This window comes from Neovison vison, chromosome 13 (genome assembly GCF_020171115.1).
Source record: "Neovison vison isolate M4711 chromosome 13, ASM_NN_V1, whole genome shotgun sequence".
Classification (NCBI taxonomy): Eukaryota; Metazoa; Chordata; class Mammalia; order Carnivora; family Mustelidae; genus Neogale; species Neogale vison.
The window spans coordinates 61,918,874-61,942,929 of NC_058103.1; the positions used below are offsets into that span (position 1 = coordinate 61,918,874).

General features: G+C 36.2%; 1 protein-coding gene across 11 annotated transcripts in view; it reads left to right on the forward strand.

Annotated features, from left to right (window-relative positions):
* RALGAPA1 (Ral GTPase activating protein catalytic subunit alpha 1) overlaps positions 1-24,056 on the forward strand; it is a 267,907-nt gene that overhangs the window by 30,429 nt on the left and 213,422 nt on the right. For all 11 annotated transcript variants that reach the window (XM_044232090.1, XM_044232095.1, XM_044232088.1 and 8 more), the window contains exons 2-4: positions 13,045-13,155; positions 14,136-14,185; positions 18,811-18,868. In XM_044232090.1, coding sequence (XP_044088025.1) covers positions 13,045-13,155; positions 14,136-14,185; positions 18,811-18,868 — 219 coding nt within the window. The remainder of the gene's footprint in view (positions 1-13,044; positions 13,156-14,135; positions 14,186-18,810; positions 18,869-24,056) is intronic.

The following is a 24,056-nucleotide window of genomic DNA, read 5'->3' on the forward strand; positions in this document are numbered from 1 at the left end:
GAAACCAAAAGGTCTCAGTTAAGTATTCTTTCTTCCATGGCTATCAGTCATTTGCATAAGTTCAATAAGAATCTGTTCTCCTTGTAACAGGACAGTATTGGAAACTGGTTATTTTACCAAGGCTTTGACTGGGATGTCATATTTGAAAAGATTCAGATATGACCAGACAGTTTAAAGGAACTAAGGTTGACTTTATAAAACCTGGAGCCATAAAGGCCCTTGGGACTATTGGCCTGATACCTTGTTTACAGAGTTCCCAGCAGCCTCACCAGGTGAGTAAAGAATGTCACTCCTTGGTAGGTGCAGAATCTCATGAAGAGGCATATGCCCAAATCGACAGGTATTGCAGGCATGCCTGATGGCAAGTACGTGGCTTGGCTTCTGGCCTGGAGAGGCTACTAGAAGTTCAACCTAGAGATTCCTTATAAAAAGTTCCAGCAAAGCAGATTCTAAAAGATCTATATGATCACACTCAACTGTTCTTGCTGAGCTTATGTAAATAATGGGCCAAGTTTGTTAAAACTGGACTTGTTTCACAAGTGACTTAGTCCTGATTTGGCTATCTCTGTAAATGAGGGTTATCTTAGAGAGAAAAATTATATTTTAATAACACACCTTTATGAATATTAAATTCTAGATTCGATTGTCTTTAAATGTTTGTTTACCTAAGCTAAACAATTTGAGGTAAACTTCAGAGAAGTTACACAATAGCTTCTTTAATCAATCTTATTATCTTGTGGGTATATTAACAAGACCCCACGGCACATGATTAAACAACTGGAAAATGGGATTGATTCCCCTATAATTGTATAACTTAACTAACACCTTGTTTGTGGCTGGGATAATGAAATTGCCTAAAGGCCAGCCTATTGCACTCCATAGGATTAACTATGGACTTATAGAAATAATGGATGACCCCACTTTCTTTATGATTAGATCGGATGATGCATGGGGAACTCCCCTTATCTCTTGACAAGTTTTCTCACTTGCCAGTGATCCTCTGTAATCAGGATATTGTTAAGGCTGGACCACTCAAAGGTCTTCTTATTGGTTTCATCCCTTAGTCATATTTATCCTAGAGGCCACCTCTGTTGAGGTGCAATTGCAAATAGATGCTTTAGTGAAACCTAAAACAGCCCTCATAAAAGAGCCTCAAAGCTCACGATGGGACAGTCCCTGACAGTGATGACTTTACATCAGGCCCAGATTTGTCTTAGAAGCCAAAGGCCACTAATAGATGATGGAGGCCGGCTTATTAAATACTGGGCTATACTTACAGATATGCCAGAAATAATACTTAAAACTTGTCAAAGTTTAAACCTAGTTACCTGTATGCCTGAACCTGACCACTGTTCTTCTTTCTCTATAGAGCAAAACTGTTCAGAGGTTATTGATCTTGCTTACTCTATTTGGCCAGATTTAAGATGCCCCTGTTAAAAATAGAAATGACACTTGGTTTTCTGATAACAGTAGTTTTCATAAAAAAAATAAGAAAAGCTAGGTATACTGTAGTGTTCACTAGCACTTTGCAATTGCCAAAGCCTAAGAATAAACATTAACACTGACTCCAAATATGCTTTCCTGGTACTACATGCCCATGGAGCTATTTGGAAGGAAAGGAGATTGCTATCAAGCCATAACTCCCCAATCAAATATAGGCCTAAGTTACAAACCCTCCTTATCGCTATACTGAAGATGGCATATATCAGATCTGTGATGCATATCTGTGGCTTACACCCACGATTGGACGGCTCAGTCAGAAGGCAGTTTTATGCTGGGAACAAAGAAATCATACGAGTGATACTTGGGCAAAGAACGCACGATATCTAGGATGGCTATCACTAGAAATGTGTTCCCAAGTAACAGTACTCCAGGCTACTGACTGGTTTGCTACTGACTGGGCAAGGCGACCTGGCATTAGATGGCCAGCTCCAAACAGAACCCACTGGATATGTGAAACAAACCTGTGGCCCTGGCTTCCTCCAGGGTGGATAGGTCGCTGTACCTTAGGATTTGCCTGGATTCATGGGCGCATTACTAAAACCATTACAACTCCAGCTAGTCTCCCCAACTTAAAACAAAGATGGATGCGATCTATTTTTTAAATGGTATAATCACTTAGCATCCATTTTTGTTCCATCTTTGGGACTAGAGGATGTCATGTGGCATATGTGCAATTATCAAGACAGAATGTTGTGTGTACATCCCAGACTATCACAAAAATGTCACAGGATTAATAAAGAATATAAATGCCCAGATTAAGGCTCTACAAGATCCCTCTCTCTCTTTTAGTGATTGGTTAAGTTCCTGGCTTGGAGGAGGGCTATGGCCAACTCTCCTTTCCGGGCTTCTCATTCTTATCGCCTTATTAACCTTAACATGTTGCTTTGTTCGCTATTTCTCTACTTGATGCCGAGACTCCATCGCTGCAATGACTTCACCATGACAGATGATCCTTACCATGCGCAAAAATACTTTTTCACTGTCAGCACTGGATTCAGCTGCCTCCGCCTTTCGTAACTCCCCTATACATTCCTCCACTGATCAATGTTGACCTGAGTAGGTAGGGACAGCTCTACGCCCCTATTCAGCAGGAAGAAGTTACAGAAGATAAGACCTTCCACCTTCAACCACCTTAAAGATTTAAGGGTCAAAATTGTTCAGGAGGCTGGCTGAAGAGGGAGCAGGGGCTGGCGCCTTGCACCCCCTCTCCACCCCTCCCCTTGGTAATATGTATGACATTTCACAGGCACCCCTGACTGCCCTGAAAAAAAAGAACAAATGTTTATATTGCAGAGATCACAGTCTTGTAAGGCAGGAGTCTCCCTTTGTTTGCAAATGTCCTTGAGATTTACAACAAAGAAGTTACCTTATCAATAGCCCAATTTCCAAAGACACATAACTCAGTTCCTCAAGCCCATCTGCAAGCCCTGCAGCTAGTACACCCTAACATCTGCAAGCTAGCAATGGGAACTCCAGCCAATTAGGACGTAGAAAATTACTTTGACCGCCTTCACAACCATCCCCCCCGGGGTGACTCGGGTTAAATCCTTGGGGAAGCTATGGGGACTGAAGTCAACAAAGTATGTTAAGAACACTTATGCCCCGTGTTTCACAGACCCAGAGAGTGGACCTACTGTAGTGGGACATCCCACTTTTATTGTCGCTATTGGGGCTGCAAAACCACTGGTGACACAGCAATATCAGCTAATTCGACAGACCGGATCCCAAACTGACCTGGTACAGGACCAGAGCGAATGGATATAAGATTCTATCCATGATAAAGAAAAAGGGGGGAATGAAAGACTCCGCATATAGACACCCCCCCAGCCATTGATTAACTAACTGCTTCTTGGCTTTTCTGTAATCGCTCGCCCTTCCCCTGTTAGACCCCTCCCCCAGTTAATTGTTTAACCACTCCCTTGCCTTTCTGTAACCACTTGGCTTTTAGGGGGTGATACTGGTCTCCTGTTTCAACAGGATACTTTATGTGCATAGTCATGTAGGCAAGGGGGGTCGCCTAGGTACGTGGGCCTAGTCACGTAGGCAGGATGTTTCTCTGCTGAGTAATAAGGTCCAACTCCCCCTCCTCACTCCCCCTCCCCACCTTTCTCTTCGCACGCCGGGGTCCTTCAAAGCCAATCCACAAACACCGAGTATGCCTTACATTCAAACCAGCCAATAAGAACCTTGTAACTATGTTTCTGCTTCTGTACGTATGCTTTTGCTTCCCCAAACCCCATAAAAAGGCCCTGAACAAAGGGCTGGCGCGCGAGTCTTCCTAAGACTTGACCGCCCGCAGGTACCTGTGTCAACTCAATAAACCTCGTGCTGTTTGCATCTGATCAGTGGACTCGGCTTGGTTTTTGGGTCCGGGGGTCTCCTCCTGAGAAGGGGTCCATTCCGGGGTGCTTGGAGCCCCGGGGGATCTTTCAATAACATAAAGCAAACATCTTAAACGTTTGCACAGGAGAAAGGTCCCTAGATTTATTTTGATGAGTTAAATCACTCAGGACAGTTATCAATAGGGAAGTTAACTTGCCTGTCTGCTACATTGTTAAATACAAAAATGAGCTTGCCATATTTATTTAATATTGGTTCGTTATATAAAAATGAAAATCAGTTTTAATGATTATTTTCTAGAAGTCAGTATTTCTAGTTGAAATTACTTCTTATGATTAGTGTTGGGTGACTAGACTGTATTGGTGATAACATTGAAAAATAGTCATTTGGAGGTTTTGCTCATGTTGCCTTAAATTCCTTCATAAATGTATTCTGAGTGTTTTCAGAGATTCTTGAATTTTTTTTTTCTGAAGAATACATTCACATGTGCAGCAGGCTTCCGTGGACACAGATGGTCATAGGTTTAGCTATTAAGAAAATATTCTGTGGATCATGGCATTTCCTAGAATATTACTCCATTTTTGGAGTTCCCGTTCCCTCCCTTCCTTCACTTCAGAAAACATAATGGAATGAAAATGAATGGAAATTGTCTTGAATCTGTATGGTTAATTTTTTAGATAGGTTTATTGAGGCATGACTGATATGCAGTAAACTGCATATATTTTAAGTGTACCATTTTTATGTCTTAAGGGCAGTGTCTAGTTGGGTTTTGCTTTCTTATCCAGTCTAGCAGTCTTTGACATTTTGGGGGAATCATTTTTATTTAGTGTGATTATTGATATACCTAGATTAGAATCTGTTATCTATTCTTTGTTATTTATCCCTATTGATCATTGTTTCTCCTTTTCTGTCTTCATTTAGATCCATCAAGTATTTTTTGTGATTTTATATTATCTCCTTTTTTAGTCATTGCCGGTACCTTTTCTGTTTTGTGTTAGTAGTTGTTTTAGTGTTTATAGTATGTATCTTTAACATATTAAATCTGCCTTCAAGTATGAGTATACAACTTCTCATGTAAGAATGTTATAATAGTTGACTTTCGTTTTTCCCTTTCCAACCTCTCTCTCTCTTCTATATATATATATAGATAGATATATCTAGAGAGAGAGAGAGGGATTTATTTTCGGGGATTTTGCTTTTTACCTGTGTTACAAACTCCACAGTGCGTTGTTATTATTTTTGTTTAAATAGTTATCTTTGGAAAAGTTTGGAATAATAAAAAAAAATCTTAGGCATTTACTCTGTATTTTCAGATCCATATTTCTGTCTGATAATATTTCCTTCTGCTTGAAAGACTGTATCATTTCTACTGGTATTTAGGTCTGTTGCTGATGAATTCTTTCAGCTTTTGTATGTCTGAAAATGTCCTTATTTTGCTTTTGTTTTTGAAAGATTTTTACTGGGCGTGGAATTCAGCTGGACAGTATTTTTTTTCAGTGCTTTAAAGATACATATTTTTTTTATTTTCATTGTTTCTGATGAAAAACCTGATGTCATATTTTTTAATTGATACTTTGTAATTTCTTTTTTTTTTTTTTAAGATTTTATTTATTTATTTGAGAGAGAGACAGAGAGAACATGAGCGAGGAGAAGGTCAGAGGGAGAAGCAGACTTCCCATGGAGCTGGGAGCCCGATGTGGGACTCGATCCTGGGACTCCAGGATCATGACCTGAGCCGAAGGCAGTCGTCCAACCAACTGAGCCACCCAGGTGCCCCAACCTGATGTCATCTTTATGTTAGTTACTGTACAACATGTTTTTTTTCTTTTTCTAGCTGCTTTTAAGATTTTCTTTTTCTCACCATTTTGAGCAATTTAATCATTATATGCCTTGGTGAATTTTTTTTGATATTTCTTGTTTTTGGAGTTTTTTGAGCTTCAGGCATATGTGGGTTTCTGATTTGCATCAAGCTTGAATATTTTCAGCCATTAATTCTCCAAATATTTTTCTGCCTCTCCTCCTTGGAGTTTTCAATTACTTCTATTATTAAGCCACTTGAAGCTGTTCATTAATGTGCTTTTCAATTTTTTGGATTATAATTTTTCTTTTTCTTTTTTTAAAATTTAATTTTATTTTTTCAGTGTTCCAAGATCCATTGTTTATGTCCCACACCCAGTGCTCCATGGAATACGTGGGATTATCTTTTTTTGCTGTTTCTTTTGGGTAATTTATTGCTATGGCTTAATTCCAACTAGTTCAGTTTACACCGTATACATTGTAACTTTTACCAATATAAGTTTGATTTGGATGTTTGTTTATGTTTTCCGTTCTCAACTTCTTGAATATATGGAATACAGTTGGAGCAACAATTTTAATGCCCTTTTCTGTGCATTCTCACACCTGTGTTAAAATGTAGTTTAAATCTGATTTAATGATTATTGTCTTCATTATGAATTAGGTTTTCTTGCTTTGCATGTCTGGTAATCATCAATTATATATAAGACATTGTGACTTTTACCTTGTTGGGTCCTGGATATTTTGTATATCTATGAATTTTCTTGAGGTCTTTTCCTATTCTGGGATTCACTTATTGGAAGCAGTTTGATCTTATGTATCTTGCTTTTCTGATACATGCGGTGGTTTTAAGTAGTGTCCAGTGTAGGGTGTTGCTCTGTGAAATACGAGTTTTTCTCATTTTCTTTGTGGGAATCGGCTTTCTTTTTGGCCTGTTTGAGTACCTGGGACTTTTATCTTTATTCCCTTTTATCACACTTCTTTTGTATGAGGGTTAGCTTTCATTATTAATACTTAATTTATTTCCTTTCGGTCAGAGAGATCTGTGACTATTGGTACTTTTTCTGTTTGTATCCTTACTTAGTTTTGTTAATAGCCTAAATATCCCACTTTTGCGTAGAAAGATTTATTCTCTGTTGGATTTAGAGTTTTATTTAGTAGGGTTTTATTAGTTAAATACTAATAGTGTGCAGATCTTTTGTGGACTTACTAATCTTGCCTCTGTTAAGTAGGAAACAGATGTATAAAATCTTCCACGCAAATAGTTGGTCTGTTTCTCCTTAGAAATTTGCTGGTCTGTGCTTTTTATATTGTGAAACTTTTCATTCAAATTTGGAATTAAAGCTTCATGGTAAATACAGCCTTCTATCAAAATACATAGACTCTCTTTAATTGTAGTAATTCTTGCCTTAGTATTTATTTAGACTTATCAAGGAATCAGCATTGATATTCAGTTAGTATCTAAGTGATACATTGTATTTCATTCCTTTAATCATTTTGGGTTAAAATTTTTGTTCTTAGTAAATACCTTAGTATTTGTGGGTGTCTTAAAATGCATTGTGATTACAACTATCTCTTAACTGAAGCATTTAATTCATTAACTTTTTTGGTAAATATTGTGTATTTATTTTTATTTTTATCACCTCATTCATCTTTATTGGGGTGGTTTTCTTTACTCATTTCTGTTAGCATAAGCTTTTCTATATTTTCCTCTTCCAGTGGTTAAGAATTTTGCATTCTGGGGCACCTGGGTGGCTCTGTAGGTTAAGCCTCTGCCTTTGGCTTGGGTCATGGTCTTGGGGTCCTGGGATGGGCTCTCATCCGGCTCTGCTCGGTGGGGAGCCTGCTTCACCCTCTTTCTCTGCCTGTCTCTCTGCCTGCTTGTGATCTCTCTGTCTCTGTCAAATTCATAAATAAAATCTTTTTTTTTTAAAAAAAAAGTTTTGCATTCTGTTATTACTCTTTTAGTAATAACTACTCTTTTTAGTGGTAACTCAATACATTTCAATAGCATACTGATATTAAAGTCAGAATTCATCAGTATTTTTTTTTATTTTTATTTTTTTTTAAAGATTTTATTTATTTATTTGACAGAGAGAGATCACAAGCAGGCAGAGAGAGAGGAGAAAGCAGGCTCCCTGCTGAGCAGAAAGCCCGATGCGGGGCTCGATCTCAGGACCCCGAGATCATGAACTGAGCCGAAGGCAGCGGCTTAACCACTGAGCCACCCAGGCGCCCCAGAATTCATCAGTATTTTTATCATTCTTTCAACAAAGATCTTAAAATACTCTTTCTAGCATTTCGGTTTCATCTTTGACATTATTGTCTATTGTTTTACTTCCTCCTGGTTGGTAACTTTTGTGTTAATTGTTTGTTTTTACCATTCAGTATTCATTTAGATTTACCCACGCGTTTTCCAGTTTCTTGCTCAGGTTTGCTTTTCTCATTTCTATGTGAGTTTATTTCTCTTCTTTCAGAAATCTCATATTTCTTTACATTTGAGTGAGGTTTTTCAAGTGTTAAGCTCTAAGAATTAGAAAATGCCTTTTCTTCATTTTCATGTTCGTGTTATTGAACAGTACTTTTTAGCTGAGTATAGAACTTTAGATTGACTGTTATTCGTCATTAGTTCTTTGAATATAAAGTTGCATTGTGTCCCTGCTTCTGTTGGGCTGATGAGAAGTCTGCTGTTAGTTCTGATATTCTTATGTAGGTAATTTTTGTTGTTTTAATATCTCCATTTTCTTTTTGGTGTTAAGATGTGTCTATGTGTAGATTTGTATTTATCCTGCTTGGGACTCAATATGCCATTTTAGATATTATTTTTTTGAATACTGTACATTTTCTTCCTGACACTTCTTAGGTAGTCTTATCCTTATCTTTTTCATCTTGTTATTCTCTGTGTTATTTTTGAGTAATAGCTTCAGTTCTGTGTTCCAGCTTACTTCTCAGTTTCCTCCTTTGTCCTTTTTTCCTCTCCCTCTCATTTCTCAACTTATTTTCCTTTTCCCATATAGCCCCTCCCCCTCTTTTGGAGCCTAATTGTATATTATTTATAATTTATCCATTTGTATTTTTCACCTCTTCTTCTTCCCTTCTTTGTTTTTTTTTGTTTGTTTGTTTTATTTCCTACCTTGCTTTCCCCCACTATGTGAATTTAGGGAACTGGTGGTCAAAAATATTTAGTAAAAGAGTTTCTGTTTGCTGACTAGTTCATTATAAATAGAGGGAGTCAAAAGGAAATAAGTCTAATTTTAATTCAGTATCTTGTTAGCAAGTATGTAGTTACCAGGCTTTCCTAACATGCGCTGTGAGAAGGAAATGAAGAGACTGTCTTGGCTCCTAAATTAGGTTATAAAATCTTGAGTTGATTCATGTTTGCTTTTGTTTTGTTTTGATTTTTTTGTTTTGCTTTGTTATTGTTCTCTTATTTTCTTCTTACCTCTGGAACATTAGTTACGTTTGAAACATTAACTTCAGGAAATGTAGAGCTAATTATAGTAGCTTATTTATTCTAATTTCATAGTCTTTGTTACTCTAAACTGCTGTGTGGGGAAAAATAGAATACTTTTCCTGTTTTTCTCAGTTGTATATGTTTTTATTTTGAAAGTCTATGAAATATGTTTAACTAGTATTTGATGGCTTCATATCTTCCTATGACAGATAATTAATTACTAGTGTTCTATTCCTGTTACACTGGAGGCTGAATAACATATATTTTAAGTGCATGGACAGTAGTAGATCCAGGCTGTATGGTTTAAATCCCTGTCTCTGTTTTTTTCTAGCTGAATTACTTACTCTGTGCCTGTTTCCTCATCTATAAATAGGGATAATAATAGTACTTATTTCATAGCGTCATTGTGAGAGTTATAGAAAATAATTTCAGTAAATCACATCCAATATGTTGGACATCGAGTGTCTAACATATAGGAAATATTCAGTTTGTGTTAGCCATTATGTTTTTCTAGTTCTGTGAAAAAGTCACACAGGTAGTGTTACTGATAGGAGTGAAATTTTGGTGTTCTAATTACAGTCTAGATGAAGTAATGTTTTGCCTGTCAGGAGGTTATGCAATCTTTTCTAGTATAAAAATTTTCAAGCTAATAAATGAATCTAATAAAGTTAAAATAACCTGTTTTATCAATAATAAAACATATTTGAGTACATATGTGCTGAGCACTCTGTTAGGTTTTGGGAATACTAAGGTAGACACAGTTTATAGTCTAAAAAAGCTATAGACTAGTCCTGGAAAGAAGACAAAAAAACACGTAAAATGTAATTATTTCCATAAGATAGAAATGTAGAGAATCCAAGGGAATATAGAGGAGAGGACATCCATCCTTTCCTTTGGGATGGCAGAGCAAAAGGGAAAGTCTTGGAAAATTCCATATACAAGATGTCACTAAAAAATCATCATGATTATTCCCAGGGTAAGATATTACATGAAAGAGTTTAAAGTGCTATCTATATGTTGTTTACTATTAATTTTATTCTGAAATCTTTTATTGAGCCTTAGAGCATTTCAAGAAATTAACTGATATTTAACTTTAATTTGAGTTTCATAACAATTAATAGTGTATTCTTCATCTCACTTCCAGCTTCATAAATCTTTGCTGTTTTTCCAGTGCCTTTTTAAAATTTATTTTTCATTATAAAAGAAATGTGTTTTTTATTTTTTTATTTTTGAAGATTTTTTATTCATTTATTTGACAGGCAGAGATCACAAGTAGACAGAGAGGCAGGCAGAGAGAGAGAGGAGGAAGCAGGCTCCCTGCTGAGCGGAGAACCCAATGCGGGGTTCCATCCCAGGACCCCGAGACCATGACCTGAGCCAAAGGCAGAGGCTTTAACCCACTGAGCCACCCAGGCGCCCAAAATGTGTGCTTTTTAAATTTTTTAATTTTTTAAAAAGAGGGGCGCCTGGGTGGCTCAGTGGGTTAAAGCCTCTGCCTTCAGTACGGGTCATGATCCCGGGGTCCTGGGATCGAGCTCCACATCGGGCTCTCTTCTCAGCGGGGAGCCTGCTTTCCCCTCTCTCTCTGCCTGTCTCTCTGCCTACTTGTGATGTGTCTGTCAAATAAAAAATTATTATTTTTTTTAAGATTTTATTTGACAGACAGAGATTACAAGTAGACAGAGAGGCAGGCAGAGAGAGAGAGAGAGGGAAGCAGGCTCCCTGCTGAGCAGAGAGCCCGATGCAGGACTTGATCCCAGGACCCTGGGATGATGACCTGAGCTGAAGGCAGTGGGTTAACCCACTGAGCCACCCAGGCGCCCAGAAAAAATAATTTTTTAAAAAGATTTTATTTATTTAAGTGAGAGAGAGAGAGAGAGCATGAGCAGGGGAAGGAGAGGGAAAAATAGGCTCCCCACTGAGCAGGGAGCCCCAACATGCGGCTCCATCCCAGGACCCCGAGATCATGACCTGAATTGAAGGCAGATGCTTAAGCAACTGAGCCTCCCAGGTGCCCCAGAAATAAGTCCTTTTTGCAAACAAAGTTGAATAATAGGAAGTATATATTAAAAGTAAAAGTTCCCTCTTCCCTTTTTCTTCAACCTTCTCAGTCCCTGAAAATAACTCAAACAAGATGTATAGTATGTATACGTCTGTTTCTTGCTTTGAATAATAATTTGTCTCCTTTACATTCAAGGCATTTTATGACATATTTCAAGGCTATTTTTTCAATTTTATTTTTATCAAAATGTTTTAGGCTCTAGCCAAAGTGAATTATTTTTTTGTATCCTGTCTGCTTCATATTTTCCTCATTTTTTTTTTTAAAGGTTTTATTTATTTATTTGACAGAGAGAGAGAGAGAGAGACAGAGATCACAAGCAGGCAGAGGCAGAGAGAGAAGCAGGCTCCCTGCCGAGCAAGGAGCCCGATGCGGGGCTCGATCCCAGGACCCCGAGATCATGACCTGAGCTGAAGGCAGCGGCTTAACCCACTGAGCCACCCAGGCGCCCCCATATTTTCCTCATTTTGTTGTCTTTGCTAATGCCTAGAATGTCCTTCACCGCTTCATGTTCAAAGTCCTTACTATCCTTAAAAGTCTTTTCAAATAATAAATCCTGTGTTAAACTTTCCTACTTTCCCGGGCGCCTGGGTGGCTCAGTGGGTTAAGCTGCTGCCTTCGGCTCAGGTCATCATCTCAGGGTCCTGGGATCGAGTCCCGCGTCGGGCTCTCTGTTCAGCAGGGAGCCTGCTTCCTCCTCTCTCTCTCTGCCTGCCTCTCTGCCTGCTTGTGATCTGTCTCTGTCAAATAAATAAATAAAATCTTTAAAAAAAAAAATAAAAACTTTAAAAAAAAAATTAAAAAAAAAAAAAACTTTCCTACTTTCCCTACTTCCACCCCCTTTTAGCTTTGAAAGTAATTTTTGTTTCTAAATTGCCAATGTATTTTGTAACTTCACTTTCAGTACCTAACACTTTCTGATGTGCATATAGCTATATGTTTGATTTTGTGTGCGCTGGATGATACTGACAATTCCTTTAAAGCAATATTATCTGTTCGAGCTTTGTAATACTTTTTTTTTTTTTTTAAAGATTTTATTTATTTATTTGACAGAGAGAGATTACAAGTAGGCAGAGAGGCAGGCAGAGAGAGAGAGGAGGAAGCAGGCTCCCTGCTGAGCAGAGAGCCCGATGCGGGACTCGATCCCAGGACCCTGAGATCATGACCTGAGCCAAAGGCAGCGGCTTAACCCACTGAGCCACCCAGGCGCCCGAGCTTTGTAATACTTAAGTGCCTGTTTATAAAGTCTGTTGTTATATACCTATTTACTGAGTAAATGTGTTTTGGAAAGATAAGATATATAATTACTCTAGAAATACTGATTTTAAACTCTTGGGGATAAGTTGAGAGAAACATAGCTGTGAATTGAAACTAGAACTTGACTCTTTCTTTGGTTTGATTAAATACTCAAAATAAATTTCGAATAAATCTCTCTGAGACATTGTTTTGTGTGTGTGTATGGCTTTTTTTTTTTTAAGGAAACAAATATTATGATAACCTGATTTAACCTTTTTATTTTTTTTTAAGATTTTATTTATTTATTTGAGAAAGTTACAGAGCACATAATGGGTGGGGAGGGGCAGAAGGAGAAGGGCACAGGGCTGGATCCCAGGATGAGGAACCTGACATCATAACCTGAGCAAAAGCACAAACTTACTTAATTGACTGAGCTGCCCAGGTGCCCTTTAACCTGTTTATAAGTTTAAAAATTTTTAAAAACTAAAGTTGTGAGAACAAGGATATAAATAAGTGCATATCTCAAATATTTTAATAGGATAGAATTTTAGGAGCAGTTCTTTGACTTTTTTTGAAGGAAACTCACCATTATGATAATTTGCTGAACATGATTTAACATATATATAGTCACTAAAAACTGTTTTTGTTTCCTTTTCAGAGAATGCAGAGTCTATTGATCTAAAACAGTTTTTTGACCAACATTTTTCACATATATATTACGTGTTCTTTGAGAATTTTGTGACTATTGAAGCTAGTCTTAAACAGAAAGGTAAGGTGTTATAATTGGCCCTGACTTATGATGATGTTTCAAACAATTGTCATAAATATCCACTTGAAAATCAACCCTTGGACGTTGAAATTTTAATGTTACTTCACTTCTTTTGTGAAACATCTTTCAGACACTGTCTCAAAGTATGGGTTAGTAATAACTATCTTCATTCTTTTTGAGAAAGCTTATAAGATTTGCTTTTTGCCTGGTCAGATTTATTTACCTGTTTCCTCACTTTTTTTGCTCTGCCCTTAGATGCCTGTGAAGTTTGAGCAGTCATTCTCATATTTTCATTTTCAGAATTTATTCTAAATTCTCTCCAGTGTATTATTATTATTATTTTTAAAAAGATTTTCTTTCTTTTTTTTTTTTTTTAAAGATTTTATTTACTTATCTGACAGACAGAGATCACAAGTAGGCAGAGAGAGAGGAGGAAGCACGCTCTCCACGGACCAGAGAGCCCGATGCGGGGCTCGATCCCAGGACCCTGGGATCATGACCCAAGCCAAATGCAGAGGCTTTAACCTACTGAGCCACCCAGGCGCCCCAAAAGATTTTCTTTATTTATTTATTTGCGAGAGAGAGCATGCACGGGCATATGATTGGGGGGGGGGTAGAGGGGGAGGAAGAAGCAGACTCCCCGCTGACCAGGAAGCCCCAGATGGAGCTCGATCCCAGGATCCTGAGATCATGACCTGAGCCCAAGGCAGATAGTTAACAGACTGAGCCACCCAGGCACTCCTCCACAGTATATTATTTGTTTTTAGATATAAATATGTGGAATCTAAATTTAATTGTTGAAAAGAATAGATATGGTACAGTATTGTCTATACATTGAACAGAGTATGCTTTAAATATTTTATTAAAGAATCACTGAGAAGATACTTTAGTGCTTGAAATATTTTAAGCTTTATAAATGGTTGTTAACAATGAGGACAAAATGATAATGTTTAAAATATTTTTCTGTAAAAATGTTTTAGGTCACAAGTCTCAAAGGGAGGAATTGGATGCTATACTTTTTATTTTTGAGGTAAGTGTTTGCCCATCAGTTTTTTCTCTTCAAAATAATTCTTGGAACATGCAAAGGAATATATCAGAATTATAGAGCATGAATTTGCCTTGCTTTCCAAGAATTGAATCACATTCTTTGACCTAAAAACATATCTGACTTAAGTTTTAATTATTTTTTGAGATACCAGTGTTGTTTTTAGATAGAAATAGAATTACGTTTTTATGCATGTGACACCATAGAATTGGTAATACTATAAAATAATTAAGTGTTTTATAAATTATTTTTCTATATTACATTGGATTGGGGTGGGAGAAGTATTTATTGTTAAATAAACAGAAGGAAGTAGGAACATTTGATGCTTTACTAAAATTTATATTTTGTTTTCGGCATACTGATAAAAATTAGGGTCCCCTCACTTGTATTTTTTTTTATTTTTTATTTTTTAAAAGATTTTATTTATTTGACAGAGATCACAGGTAGGTAGAGAGACAGGCAGAGAGAGAGAGAGAGAGGGAAGCAGCTCCCTGCTGAGCAGAGAGCCCGATGTGGGACTCGATCCCAGGACCCTGAGATCATGACCTGAGCCGAAGGCAGCGGCTTAACCCACTGAGCCACCCAGGCACCCCATGGGTCCCCTCACTTTTAAAATAACTCCTTGCCTCTTCATTCTGTCTTTCAAATCAAGCAATGATAGGAGTATTCCAATCTTTAGCAAGAATTCAGAGATCTGGAGACTTGTGACTTGAAAGACAGTAAAGAATTTGGAAAACTGTGTCTCAGCATTGAGCCATTTTGTCTGTTGGTAATTAAAGATAATTCGGTTTTATACTTTGGGTTCTTTGACACGGTTTAGAGGAATTTGAACAATCTGAAGGAAGCTTGTTTTGTTTTTTTTAGAGTTCTAGATGAAAGTAACTGGTGTTGGTACCTATTGTGCTATTTATTTTCAGTGATCATTATCCCTGAGGAATTTGCTTATGTTTATATCTCCAGGTGTTTGCATGAACTATTTACAAGGGGAATGTTAAAACATTTGAGAAAGAATGAATTTATCAGCAGAAATCATTCAAATTATGTTATCTAATGTGGAATTAAATGAGGAAATCAATAACAAGGAAATTTTGTAAATTCATAAATATGTGGAAGTTAATGAGTACACCCCCAAATAACCAGTGGCTCATAGGAAGATGTGGTATACCAAAAACTTAGGGAATGCAGGTAACCAAGCACTCAGAGGAAAATTTATAGTTATTTATAGTTATAAACTTAATATAATAAGGCAAGAATGATATTCTCTCAATTACTTAAGCTTCCACCTTAGAAAAAGGAGCAAATTAAACCCAAAGCAAGCAGATAAAACGAAATAATAAAGATTATAGCAGAAATAAATGAAAGAAAGATTTAAAAAATGGAGAAAACCAATAGAACTAAAAATTGGTTCATTCAAAAAGATAAGAAAACTAGTAATAGGTAGCTGTACTAAGTAAAAAGAGTAAGGAATTAAATTACTGAATTCAGGAATTAAAAAGGAATATCACTAATGGCTTTATTGAAATTGTAAGAGAATACTATGACCAACTGTGTGCCAACAAATTTGATAAATAAAATGGACATGTTTCTATAAAGACAGAAAGCTTTGCGATTTAAAAAGAAATAACAAATCTGAAAGACTTACAACTAGTGAAAAAATGAATTAGTATTTAAATAAAATCCCACCTGGAAAAAGCCCAGACCCAGATGACTTCACTAGTGAATTTTAACCAGACATTTAAAGAAAAATACCAGTTCTTCAGAAATTCTTTAATAAAAAAACAGGTGATATTTCACAGTTCATTCTATGAGGCCAATATTACCCAACCAAAACCAGACAAAAACAAGGAAAGAGAATTATAAAATATTTTCATGAGTATTGGCACAAAAAAATCCTAAAAAAAAAGCATATAAAAAGGATTGTACAACATCACCAAGTGGGATTTATATATGAAATACAAAGTTCAACATCTAAAAATTAACCAACTAGTATATAATAATAATAATAAAATAAAAGACAAAAAATATGTTATTGTTGATAGAAAGCATTTGGCAAAATCCAATACTATTTCATGATAAAATACTTAACAAAATGGGAATAAAAAGAAATTTCATCAGCTTGATATATAGGACATCTACAGTCTACAAAAATACACATTTAAGACTGTACCTAGTACTGGATACTGAGTTCCTCTTTCTTAAGATTAGGAACAAAACAAGCATATCAACTCTTGCCATTTCTATTAAATATTGCACTTGGTTCTAGCTAGCCAGAGAAGTTAGGCAAGAGAAGGAAGTAAAAGACATCAAGATTGAAAAAGAAGTTAAAAAATAAAAGGTATCAGCAGAGAACACGAGATAAGAATTTCTGGAAAGTGTTCCTTCAGACATTCATGCTTGCCCTGTGTTCAGGAAACTGAGATGGATTAGTTAATGGAAGCTCTTTCAGGACCTTCCTTCTATTAAAAAATAGTGTTTATTTCCCTGTATGTAATATATACTTATCAGTTGTTATCTTTAATGAATGAGTGAATTTTCTTAGAATATAAAGATGTTAGATACAGGGCTTTCATCTTTTGAAAAAAATATGTAACCTTTATGCTGATGTTTTTCTGCTTACAGTGGGGATAATAATATCTGATCTCTATCTTAAGAGACTAATGATGATTTTTATATTTTATTTTATTTTGTTTTGCTTAAACATTTTATTATTTAACCACAAGCCATTTATCCCTGTGGCAACTTTTCTGGCACCTCCTGCTTAAAAGCCAAAAGGTCGGAAGGATCATGAGGCCCCATTTTCACGGTCTGTATTCATACTGAAAATCAAGATCAAAGGAGCTTTTTTGCCTGTCTGCTCCAGGGAGGTTTCTGCCCTCCCTGAGCTCACCTTAGTAATGATGATTTTTTTTTTTTTTTAAAGATTTTATTTATTTATTTGACGGACAGAGATCACAAGTAGGCAGAGAGGCAGGTAGAGAGAGAGGAGGAAGCAGGCTTCCCGCTAAGCAGAGAGCCCGATGCGGGGCTCGATCCCCGGACCCTGGGATCATGACCTGAGCCGAATGCAGAGGCTTTAACCCACTGAGCCACCCAGGTGCCCCAGTAATGATGATTTTTTAAAAAATCAAGAAATTTATAGATTAACTGACTTCCTCTTTTTTGAATGAAAAGCACCATTATGTGGTATTAATAATATGATGCAGGATTTATTTCAATTTTCCTCCATTAAGACTATACATGGATTCTTTCATTTTTATAGTATTCTTTCATTTTTAAGTAAAGACGTTTATTTACTTTTTATAAGAGGCTAAATCTGAAGTATAATAGTCATAATTTAGGAATGTTTCTGGGTAGTTTACAAACTTAACTTTTCAACTTACAATTTTATCCCTTTCCATACCAAGATAAATACATTTATACAGTTGTTGGCTAGAGAAATCTGAGGAGGGCAACGGTAAAGAAGTTTGTGTATTTCATGTAAAATTTCTTCATCATTCTCCTGTATGAGATGGACTAGTGGAAGATAGAGAAGTGTAAAACATGCATACCATCTTTTGTGGCAAAATAGTATAAAAGTATACATTTTGGATTAAGCATATCAAGATTGGATTCAGTTCTTCCACTTTCTAATTTAAGCACATTACTTAACCCACTTTCTCCTTTTTAAACTGAGATTAATAAACTCTTTTTTAGGCTGGTTGTGAGGATTAATGAGATACCATTACATATAAAAGCATCTAGTGTTTGGCCCTTATGAACACTTTGGTTCATGGCATTTCTAAAGTGTAACAGCAGTAAAAGCAGCAGTAACAACAAACTTAAACTCATTCAGCAAGCAGATGAGTACTGGGAGCTTAGTTTAGTAGCATAGTAAGGCAGCTGTTGAGCTAGAATAATTCACACAGAGGAAATTTGTAAAGGGAATTAAAGGTAAAATTTTGAAAGTGTTATATGTAAAAAGTGTTCATCCCAATTAATGGAAACCTGTATTAGTTTAACTGTAAGGATCCTGAATTTTTAAATATTGTTCTTATACCTATAGCCATCATAAATATAAGTACCTTTGGGTTCATGTGAATCAAGTCAGTACAAATATTTGATGTGACTTTTGTAAAATCAAAATATTTTTCCTTCTTTTATCAAACAGGAGGAAGAACTACTCAAAGTGAGACACAATGTTACAAATAATAGTATCTGAAAGAATTCAGAACTTATTAGTAATATCCACAATTTGGAAATTCTAGGAGTAGCAAATAATCATTTTGAAATATGTTAGAGTTCATTATTTAATTCGTAAAGAGGGATATACTTAATTTCCACATCATTATGAAAGATAAACTTCATTAGTGTCTTGTTCCAAGTCTTTGTTAGCATAGCTTGTTGGGTTTTGCTTTTGGTGTTTTCAAATATTGATCAGTGTGCCAGTGCTGAAGTAGTGCAAGTCCTGTCAGATTATCTCAAATACTGTTTTGTGTTGGTGATGCTATCTATATTTTACATAAGAAACTGTTACAGGCTTATTGTAAGCTCTTCGTTTATTTTTCACATTGCACAGAAAGTGGTCTCATTACTTGCTTTTCATTCTTTGTTTTATTCGTACTGATTTTTAGAAAATTTTACAACTTCTTCCAGAGAGAATTCATCAGCGATGGCAGTTTCATAGTATTGGTAAGTGATTTGAATATATATTTCCCATTTGACATAAATGATAATATATGAAAATGCTCTGTACTGGGTTGGTCATTATTTGAAATGAATTTGTAGTTTATGTTTTAGTAGGAAAAATATAAAGAATACAAAACTATACCTAATGGGAATGTAAGATTAAAAATAATAGATGAAGGATTTCCAGTCAAAATAGCATATTAAATTTCTTCGATCTATCTGTTCTTTTACTTTCAGTAATGATAAAACTACAAAACCAAAAAAATAAAAGCAGACTCAACATCAAAATAAACATCTGAGAATCAGAAATGGAAGAGAAATGTTAAGTGGCAAGTAGAGTGGGCTCCAGATTCAAAAGCAAGCAGTGTCAGCTGTCAGTTTGCTCCACAGAAAATAGTGAGGAGAACTAGAGTTAACTTTCTTGTTAACTCTAGCCAGAGTAGAGCTTTCCAGATCATGGAATGAAGCCAAAAACAAAAAAAGGAGGGGGAAAAAACCTGTCGTGGGTTACCGTCAGAAACTTAGTAGGGAGGAGATCACAAACTTTCTGTTACCAGGAAATAAGCCAACGTGCTTGCTGGTTTGGAGTCTGGTCTTATAATATTAACAGTGTCACCACAGTCCTCTTGAGTGCTTGTTCTCAGACATGCTTCCCCTCTGTGATTAGAAACTGCAGATAACAGTTGTTGGCTTTCTTATTTATTTATTTATTTAGGTTTTATTTTTTCAGTGTTCCAAGATTAATTCTTTATGTACCACACTTAGTGCTCCACGCAATATGTGCCCTCCTTAATATCCACCACCAGGCTCACCCATCCCCCGCTCCCCTCTGAAACCCTCAGTTTGTTTCTCAGAGTCTGCAGTCTCTCATGGTTCGTCTCCCCCTCCAATTTCCCCCAGTTCATTTTTCCTTTCCTTTTCCTAATGTCCTCCATGTTATTCCTTAAGTTGCACAAGTAGGTGAAACCATATAATAATTGACTTTCTCTGCTTGACTTATTTTCACTCAGCATAATCTCCCCCAGTCCCACCCATGTTGATAGAAAAGTTGGGTATTCATCCTTTCTGATGGCTGAATAATTCCATTGTATATATGGACCACATCTTCTTTATCCATTCGTCTGTTGAAGGGCATATCGGCTCTTTCCATAGTTTGGCTATTGTGGACATTGCTGCTATGAACATTGGGGTACATATGGCTTCTTTTCACTACCTCTGTATCTTTGGGGCAGGTACTTAGCAGTGCCAATTACAGGGTCATAGGATAGCTCTATTTTTAATTTTTTGAGGCATCTCCATACTGTTTTCCAAAGTGGCTGTACCAACTTGCATTCCCACCAACAGTGTATGAGTTCCCCTTTCTGCACATCTTCTCCAACATTTGTTGTTTCCTGTCTTGTTAATCTTTGCCATTCTAACTGGTGTAAGGTGCTATCTTAATGTGGTTTTGATTTGAATTTCCCTGATGGCTAATGATGATGAACATTTTTTCATGTGTCTGCCAGCCATTTGTATGTCTTCTTTGGAGAAGTGGCTGTTCATGTCTTTTGCCCATTTTTTGACTTGATTATCAATTTTTTGGGTGTTGAGTTTGAGGAGTTTTTTTTGTTTGTTTCTTTTTTGTTTTTTTTTTTTTTTAAGATTTTATTTATTTATTTGGCAGAGAGAGACACATCGAGAGGGAACACAATAGGGGAAGTGTGAGAGGGAAAAAGCAGGCTTCCCAACAAGCAGGGAGACTGATGCAGGGCTTGATCCAAGTACCATGGGATCATGGGCTGAGCCGAAAGTAGATGCTTAGACTGAGCCACCCAGGAGTCCCGAGGAGTTCTTTACAGATCTCAGATATCAACCCTTTGACTGTAGTGTCATTTGTGATATCTTCTACTATTCCATGGGTTGCCTCTTTGTTTTGTTGACTCTTCCCTTTGTTCCGCAGAAGCGGAAGTCCCAAAAGTTCATTTTCTTGATGAAGTTCCAAAAGTTCATTTTCACTTTTGTTTCCTTTGCCTTTGGAGACATGTCTTGAAAGAAGTTGCTGTGGCCGATGTTGAAGATGTTACTGCCTATGTTCTCCTCTAGGATTTTGATGGATTCTGGTCTCACATTGAGGTCTTTGATCCATTTTGAGTTTATCTTTGTGAATGGTGTAAAAGGATGATTGAGTTTCATTTGTCTGTATATAGCTGTCCAATTTTCCCAGCACCATTTATTGAAGAGACTGTCTTTTTTCCATTGGATATTTTTTCCTGCTTTGTCGAAGATTATTTGACCAGAGAATTGAGGGTCCATATCTGGACTGTCTACCTGTTCCATTGGTCTGTGTGTCTGTTTTTGTGCCAGTACCATCCTGTCTTGGTGATCATAGCTTTGTAATAAAGCTTGAAATCAGGCAACATGATGCCCCCAGCTTTGTTTTTCTTTTTTAACACTTCCCTGCTAATTTGGGGTCTTTTCTGGTTCCACACAAATTTTAGGATTGTTTGTTCTAGCGCTTGAAAAATGCCGGTGAAATTTTGATCAGTATGGCATTGAAAGTATAGATTGCTCTGGCAGTATAGACATTTTAACAGTGTTTATTCTTTTGATCCATGATCATGAAATATTTTTCCCATCTTTTTGTGTATTCTTCATTTTCTTTCATGAGTGTTCAAACTCTGTCTCTTTTCAGATGACGTGATACTTTATATGGAAAACCCAAAAACTCCACCCCCAAACTACTAGAACTCATACAGCAATTCAGTAATGTGGCAAGATACAAATTAAATGTACAGAAATCATTTGCTTTCTTATACACTGACAATGAAACTATGGAAAGGGAAAGTAGAGAATCGATTCATTTACTCTAGCACCAAGAACATAAGATCGCTTGGAATAAGCCTAACCAAAGAGGTAACAGATCTATACTTCAGGAACTACAGTTGTTGGCTTTCATTTAGGCTTTGATTGGATGTCAGGTTTAATTGCTAATGATGCTAATGACCCTTCTCTCATGGGGAATATGTGGGTGGCCACCCTATCTACATTGTTGAAGTAGAGTGTTATGGGCCTGACATTAATTTGTAAAACATGTATTTGTTTCTCTTAAAAAAGAAAGTCATAGATTTTATTTAGGCCTCACATTTTTTTTAATCCATTATAGCAAGTGAAATCTTTTTTGGACACAATTTATAAATGGGCAAAGGATTTGAATAGACATTTCTCCAAGACATACAGATGACTGATAAGCAGATGAAGAGATGTGCAGCATCATTAGTCAGTAGGAAGTGCAAATCACAATTCTAAGGAGATACAATTCACATCTACTAGAATGACTATAGGCAAAAAAAATAAATAAATAAATAACAAGCATTGGTGAAGCTGTGGAGAAATTGGAACCTTCAAACACTGTTGGTGGGAATGTAAAATGCTACAGATGCTTTGAAAACCAGTCTGGCAGTTCCTTAAAATATTAAACATTGAGCTCCTCTATGGCCCAGCACTTCCATGCCCAGATATATACCCAAGAGAAAGAAAACACATGTCTGCATAGAAATGTATACTCTAATATTCGTAGTACCAGTCTTCATAATAGCCAAAAGATGGAAATAACCCAATGTCTGTTAACTGGTAATTAGATGAGTAAAATGTATTTTATCTTTTAAAAAAGGAGAAGTCTTTTGTGGGGCTTTGAAACTGTAAGCCTTCCCAGTTAATTCTCAAAACAAAAGAAACTCCAGACATCTAGAAAGGATTTGATGCAGGGGCTAAAAAAAGGCTTTAGTAGATAAAGTTTGAGACTAAATGTAATATACTCGTTAACATGCCCAGAAGAACTCTTACAGTTCTTACAGCTGTTAATAACTCTTACAGCATAATAATAAGACATATATTTTTAAATTAGCAAAATATTTGAATAGACTTTATATCAGAGAAGAAATACGAATTGGTGATAAGCCTTTAATAAGGTACTCAAACAGTGAAATCCTATTTTGTGTTTCATAATCATAAAAATGTCTCTGAAGGTTGTTTATGACGATGGGTCTTTTTTTTAGACATCTGAACTTCAAGAGTTTATTGTATCTTCTAAGAAATGTAGCCTTAAATCTCCGAAAGAGCTTTAGGCTCTTTACTTGTCATGTTTTAATAATATTCCAATAAATGTCTATCTTGAGAAAATACATTAATGGTCATTTTTCTTTGTCATTCAGAAAAAAATGCTAAAACTGTTTTCTTTCATTTTTGTCATATATATAAAGGAAAATAAATCAACGAGTCATTTTTTTTTTAAGTAGCTGTATTGAATTATTTATATATAGGTAAAACTCATCTAAGTAAATAATTCAGTGATTTTCAATAAATCTTTTGTTACCACTGTCCAGTTTTAGAACATTGCCTCACCCTGAAGTATTCCTTGAAGCCCATTTATAGTCAATTCCTTTCCCACCACCACAATCTGCTTTCTGTGCTCAGTAAATGTCTTTTTTTGACATTTCATGTAAATGAAATCATACACTTGATAGTAGTTTGCATTTGGCTTCTTTCACTTAGCATAATTTTTTTGTTTGTTTTCCATATTATGGCATGTATTACCATTCCTTTTTATTGCTGTATAATATTCTGTCATGGACATACCATGTTTTATCTACTCACCAATTCACAGATATTTATATCGTTTCTAGTTAATTATATCTCACTTACTCTGTTTTATTATAGATGCCTTTCAGTTTTCTACGTATAGGAACATGTCAACTGCAATTTAAGGTTTTTTTTTTTTTTTAAGGTTTTATTTATTAGAGAGAGAGAGAGAGGGAGAGTGTGAGCACAGGCAGACAGAGTGGGAGGCAGAGGCAGAGGGAGAAGCAGGCTCCCTGCCAAGCATAGAGCCTGGTGTGGGACTCGATCCCAGGACACTGGGATCGTGACCTAAGCCGAAAGCAGCCACTTAACCAACTGAGCCACCCAGGCTTCCCAAGATAGTTTTATTTTTGATTTCCAATCTGGTACCTTTAATTAATTAATTAATTAATTTCTGTCTCTTCCCTCCTCTCTCTCTCTCTCTTCTTTCTTTCTTTCTTTCTTTCTAGTCTTCTCTAGTATAGTGTTGGATAAAAGTGGTGAGAGCAGACACTTTTGTATCATTCCTGATGTGTGGAAAGCAGTTAACTCTTTCACCATTAAGTATGGTGTTAGCTATTTTTATAGTTGTGAC